At 32.4% G+C, this 6770-nt stretch overlaps 1 protein-coding gene across 1 annotated transcript; it reads left to right on the top strand.

Moving 5' to 3' along the window:
• The first annotated feature begins 2293 nt into the window (after positions 1-2293).
• LOC134232157 (uncharacterized) lies at positions 2294-3334 on the top strand. The gene has a single exon (XM_062714101.1). It carries the CDS (start codon positions 2294-2296, stop codon positions 3332-3334), a length of 1041 nt encoding a protein of 346 aa, XP_062570085.1.
• The last annotated feature ends 3436 nt before the right edge of the window (positions 3335-6770 follow it).

Raw genomic sequence — 6770 nt, 5'->3', positions numbered from 1 at the left:
AACTAGAAGCCAATAACAGCATCGACTAATCCGGTAGAAGTTACCCTAGTATATAGAAACCTCTAAAGATAAAAGGTCTCTAAATGATTTAATAATACAAATATTATCTAGTGTTCCAGTTGAAAGGCTTAACCCCCTTCCCCGCAGTAACGCATTTTAACGCATATACCATTTCCTATTTCTAACGCAAAATCACGCATTTACCGTTTCCCCGCAATCACGCATTTTCACGCACTATAAAAAGTTTTATCTTCAATTTATTGCCAAATTCCAACTATTTTATACTCGCTTAAATCTCAAAAAATATGAAAAATTATTTTCTAATTAAAATATTACGGCATAATATTATTTACGTTGAACTTAAGAGAAACTTGTACCCCGCTGTAAAGTGCTTGCGGAGAAATGGTCACGTAATATATCTATGACGCGAGGATTCGGTGTTTGTTGCAAAACAATGCAATAAGTTGTAAAGAGTTAATGCCATAAATTATTGCAATAATAGTTGACATTCTCAAAAGCTGAAATCCTAAATTGCCGCTTAAAGATATAATTATATCATTAAGCTTCACAAATGCAGAGTGACACCGACGCTAAATGAAACAAGCAATACATAATTGATGGTAAATGATATACAATAGTATACTATTAGACGTTGCAGTCACACCTTTTAATGATACAAAAATTCACACACGCAGGCATGTTTAGGAAGCATATAAATATTTTTTTTCGGGATAAGAGCTAAAGCCATGAAATTTGTCAATATGTGCCTTTAATTTTGACAAAAGAATGACTGCACTTAAGCTATGAGGGTTAGATCCCAATGATTTGCGAAAATAAAATTCCAAAATTCATTAAATTTATGTTTTATAGGTATTAAACAATATATTAAGAGCATGTTTTGGTTTATTAAATTATATAAAGTATTAAATAATGCCGATCGACACTAGCTTTTGAAACAAGGGTCTAACAGTTTTAAAACACATTTCTATTGTTATTCATATGCATACCAGTTTTCAACGACATTGTTTACATCGAGGGCAACTTGACCATTTTTCTCATTTGCACAGAATGTGTATTTTAACTAAAATTTATACATATCCGAAGGACAATGTTGGTCAAGTTGCATTTCATATCTAATTTTTAAAAAGAATGTACCCAAACTTCGCTCGAGATAGCTACTAAATTAGCAGGTTACGAGTTTCAGCCCATGTTTAGACCCCTTCATATTATAATCACTTTTCTCACGTGACATTCAAGTGTTCGACACGCTTTCATTGTGTCAGTCTTGGAAAATTCTTTTCATATCTACATGTACTTCCATCTTCAAAATATTGAAGATCCTTGTTCCCCGATTTTACATCTCGCGTTTTAAAGTTTACGTTGATTTCTTTCACTATATTGTTTTGTTCGGGGTATTTTAAAGGAAAAGGGTATTATTTAACATAATTACATGCTGTACATATAGCAGTGGCGGATCCAGAAATTTGAAAAATCTCTATCTTTTAATATAACTTTAACAGTCATCATTAAAAAAAAAACTATTTTTTTATTTTATTTTTACGTTACTAATTCCACAATTATTATTCCGTTAAGATAAAGTGAAAATGTCATTTTTTTTTAAATACACTGTAGGTTCGAACACATAATTATTTTAAGATTTAGTTAATTCTCTGCTTGACAGCAAATAATACATGAGCAGTGAGATTTTAAGCATTCCAATTTTATCATACAACCGTGAATGAAAATTACTCATCCCTTTTTGATAATGTATAAGCCGCAATTCATTTTTTTAATGCATTGTCCATGCACTCTAAAAACCGATCAAAACTTTTTTGAAAAATAAACATGGCTGCCAGTAACTCAAAAGAATATCCACTGGGCTCTCCTTTAGTCCATATAAAAATGTGTGCATCCCATGAATTACGTATTGATTTAGTATGTGAGGACTGTGATAAATTTATATGTGCCAAGTGTGCTGAAAAATACAGATGTATTTCAGTGTCATTTTCATCTTTACCCACAGTAGCTACCGAAAAGAGGAGAGAATTGCCTGAATTTCTGAAAAAGATCAAGGAAGGAGATCTGCCTGGGATTGAAGAAAGGATAGAGAATATTTCACAAAAGATCAAAGAAAATAAAGATATTTGTGATTCTGAGATTAAAAAACTACAAAAGCATTTTGGGAGTATAATAGCTAGGCTGACAGAAATTAAAAAAACGGCATGAACAAACAATAAGAGACAATTTAATGAAAAAGAATATTCAGCTGAACGATTTGAAATCTGAGTTAGAGATGAAGAAGAGAGAAATCGTTGACACAATGGAATACATAAAGGAGAACAACAGCACCATGTCAAATTACAGCTTGATTGACAACCACAGAGAACTGAGGAAAATGAAGTCTGAATTAGAGGTTGATATGAAAAACTGTGAATATTCAGTAAGGTTCAATAGAGGAGAAATGAACGATGACTTACTTGAGTCTTTGGTTGGAAGAAATGTGGATTTAGATAATATTGGGCTGAGTCAAATAAACTCATTTCAATTCGGAAATAATACAATATCTGTGTTGGAGACATTCAATGAAGACCAAAGTTACATAAGGGAATATAAATCAGAATTTGCAGAAATAGTAAACAAGGAAGGAAGAAAAAAAGGTAGACTTACTGAAACTTTTAATGACATGTGCATGAATGATAACGGGGATATTTACTTGACTCATTATTCAAAAATGTCCATCAGCTGTCTGTCACCATCAACGCCAGCCTCTAAAGTCATCAGTACAGTTCCACTAAGACCAAGAGGAATTTGTCAGTCACTGGACGGTGGACTACTGGTCACCTTGGCAGACAATGAATCAGAAGATTACAAATTAGATTCATACAGCAGACGACTGGTGAGACACATCACAGTGACAGGTGATGTCATCCATGAGTATGAGTACCAGGAGGACGGTCAGACCAGACTTCTTACAATGCCATTAGGTATCACACAAAACAGGAACAGTGATATCTGTGTTGTGAACCTGACAAGTGACTCTACAGGTGAACTAGTAATTATTTCTTCCTCTGGTGGCATGAAGTCTGTCTATCGTGGACAAAACCTAATGAAAAAATTTAACCCAACTGATGTAGTGTGTGATTCCCTCTGTAACATCCTTGTTACTGACTCGCGTAACAATCGGATACATCTGCTGAGTCCTGACGGGGAGTTCCTGAAGTTTTTGCTGACAAAAAATGAAGTGAATTATCCATTCTCACTGTCCCTATTCAAATCTACACTGTGGGTGGGATACATGGAAGGTCTTATTGAAGTTTTTCAATACAGGATGTAAAATCAAATAATATGTAACTTTTGATTGGATTCATCACATTTCATTAAGCAGTATCTTTATTAGAATTATAAAACTGTTGTTTAAGATTAATGCATACAGAGTTTTTATATTTTATATCAATCAGACTTACTCTTCAAAACACAATCAAACTCATATATTGTTCATTTTTTTAAAAAAACAGAATTTCAGCTTTCCTGTATGTTATGTTTGTTCTTTTTAATCACGCTAAAATAAATTTCAAACATGATTACACTGGTTGATCCCCGGTAATTTGCTAATAAAAATCAAGTTTGAAATAAAGAATGACAGAATTCAATGTATATATATTTGTAATAGGTTTCCGGTAGACGGTAAATTCGTATAAGCAAAAATCTTAAGCTATGATTCAATTTTGATATTCTACAGAGCAAATGATTTTGAACTACCCATTATATATATTGGATTCCGAAACTTCATAAAAATCTTTAAAAAGAAACATACATTGCGGGTTACAGTAAATGTTCAACCAAGCCTCTTTCGTCACCCCTCACTCAGATATTAACAGCAGAGAAGGAAAAAAAATTTCAAGAGTACTGTGCAACAATATTAACTGAAATGCAAAAGAAACGCAACACCCTACTTTACGGGGAAATAATTATGTAAAGTGAAGAATTTTGTATCTTAAAATTATATATAGCTTTAATTTGGTAAATATCGGTAATTTAACGGTTGACCGATTTTTATACCTTAACCGGAAGTCAAGTTTGAGTCTGCTAAACAGAAATCAAAAATTTTATGTTTAACAAAACATTCTGCAATATTATTACATTAGTTTTAAGGGTTAGTACTGTTTATCTTAAGTAATACAGCAATATTTCAAAAAATAAAATCTCCTTTCGTTTCCCGTAACGATGCTTAGGCTTCTTGAAAATGGCTAAATTTCGCATTTCCATTGTTCGAGCTAGAAAATCTCATAGTAGAGATGATGAAGAGTTGATGATGCAAAAATACACTACATTACGCCTTAACGGGGTCTTACGTATCATATTCATAAATGATAGACCTTAGACCGGAAGTCCAAGGGTTACAATTATGCGCTAAGTTAGAGAAAATTCGGCGTAATCATCTGAAAAAACAGACATTTACAAATGGCAAAGAATTATTCCTTTACTCAGATCTCGATATTCTTTATCCTATTATTTTGTAGAAATTAAGCTGCCATTGTTGTTTAGAGCAGTCTTGCACGTTGTAATTGAATGGCTGGGAGGGGGGTGTTTTAACAGGCATATGTTACTTACATTAAAAGATAAACATTTAACATTTTTATCAAATTTCTGATGTTCCGAAAAGTGAGTTGTGCCTTACTGTATTTTTTTTTGAAAATCATTAGATAAAAAATTCAAACATTTGTAGATTACAGCTTATTGCGTTTCTTTTGCGTGTCAGTATATATTTAAGAAGTGATGTGAATCAGATACGGATACTCAAAACTTCCAAAGAACTTTTGGACACATTAAAATCGCAAGATATTATCAAAATCAAAAGCTTAAAAACTTACGACTTTTCAACTTTATACACAACCATCCCTCAAGATAAATTTAAGTCAATGCTTTTTGATATCAATGACAACTGCTTTTTCAATAAAGTGGAACTCGTAAATTTGCTTTCTTCGTCATTGGTCATTTAAAAAATTATTTGGTTAAAACACATCATGATTGCACATGATACAATTACTCTGAAATTGACATTAAAGAGATGATTGGGTTTTTGATTGACAATATCTATATGTTTTGGAGACCAGGTATTCCAACAGTCTATTGGAATTCCCATGGGTACCAATTGCGGTCCGTTGTTAGTAGACTTATTTTTATATTCAAATGAAGCAGAAATTGTGCAAAATCTTGTGCGTGAAAAAAGAAAACACTTGCGTTGGCCTTCAACTCGACATTTAGTTATATAGACGACGTAATGTCAATTAACAATTGGTAATTCCCGTTACTACGTCGATACGATATATCTTAGTGAACTTGAGACAAAAGATACCACAGAATCTGACACATCTGTTTCATACTTTGGATATTTTACTTGAAAAAGACGTTACGGTAATCTTAAAACCATACTTGAAAAAAAAGTTAATGGTACTTTACAACCAAGTTATATGATAAACGTGATGAATTTAACTTTTCAATCGTCAACTTCCCTAACTTATGCAGCAATATGCCCTCATCACCTGCATACGGAGAATATATATCTCAGTTGATTCGATACGCAAGATCATGCTCTACGTATGAACAATTTTTAAAGTGAGGTAATTAATTGACAAGCAAGTTAATGAAACAAGAATTTCAGCAGTATCGTTTAAAGTCATCATTTTCGTAAGTTCTTTGGTCGATACAATGACCTTGTCAACAATACAATTTATCATTGAGTCAAATGCTGACTGACATTTTTCATGCTAATTGTTAACCCATTATTTATACAATGAATTGACGTCGGATTTTACCGTTATTTCCCGATAATGGCAAGTAGCCCATGGCAGATGTGAACGGTCAGCAGGGAATGCTCATTACTCCACGGCACTTGACTTCACCTCTGATGTTTCGGAGGCTTGTGTTTGATATGTTCCTATTTTATTTTGTTTTATGGAAGTTCAGATTGAATACTTTCCGTTATCTCCATATCCTTCTTGCATGGTTTCAAAAACAACAACGTTATCTTGGGGGTATTTTACAGAATGTGTAAATGTAAATGATGTCATTATTAACATTTCCCGTACAAAATGGGCCTTTTTTAATTTTTGTATACTTACATGTGCTGCATATTATAAAGAGAATTAAAATAATATAAACTTATTTTCATTGCATATTATTCTTTTTCAGCTTCGTGGGTTTTTGGCTGAGATGAGGGAATCAATGTTCCAGATGCCCTGTTTTGAACCCCAAAATGCAATTTTTTTACTTAATAAATGGGACACGCTGATCCCCAATAGATGGGAAAATGACCTTTTTGATCAGATGAAAAGAAAAACACATGAGATCTGGAAAGACGTTGATGACAGAAATATTTTAAATTTGCAGCAGGAAGGGTAAAATATACCATTTATAATTATAAGGAAGTTTCAGTTAAGATCATGTTAGTCAACATTTCAATGATCTTTTTAAAGAGTGTATAACATCTGAATCTCTTTTTATCTGTGTTTAATATGTCTTGTATTTTTGACTTTTCTATTTTCAAATTATTTTAATTGAAAATAAAATACGTTAGAATTTATGGAATATCTTAAAAAGAATTCTTGAAAACAACGGAACAGAAAAGAAAGAAACCTTAACTATGCTTGCACTATTAATGGCTTCATATTTATGTAAAAAAAACAATGTGAAATCGAGATACCAGAATTTCATCAACAGGTTACCCAAAATAAAATGTACAAAGATGAACTGGAAAAGTTCAAATCCGT

This window comes from Saccostrea cucullata, unplaced genomic scaffold (genome assembly GCF_032062105.1).
Source record: "Saccostrea cucullata isolate Sc308-1 unplaced genomic scaffold, CSIRO_AGI_Scuc_v1 ctg4401, whole genome shotgun sequence".
Lineage (NCBI taxonomy): Eukaryota > Metazoa > Mollusca > Bivalvia > Ostreida > Ostreidae > Saccostrea > Saccostrea cuccullata.
The sequence above is the reverse complement of the archived record's forward strand: the minus strand, read 5'-3'. Positions and strand labels throughout refer to the sequence as shown.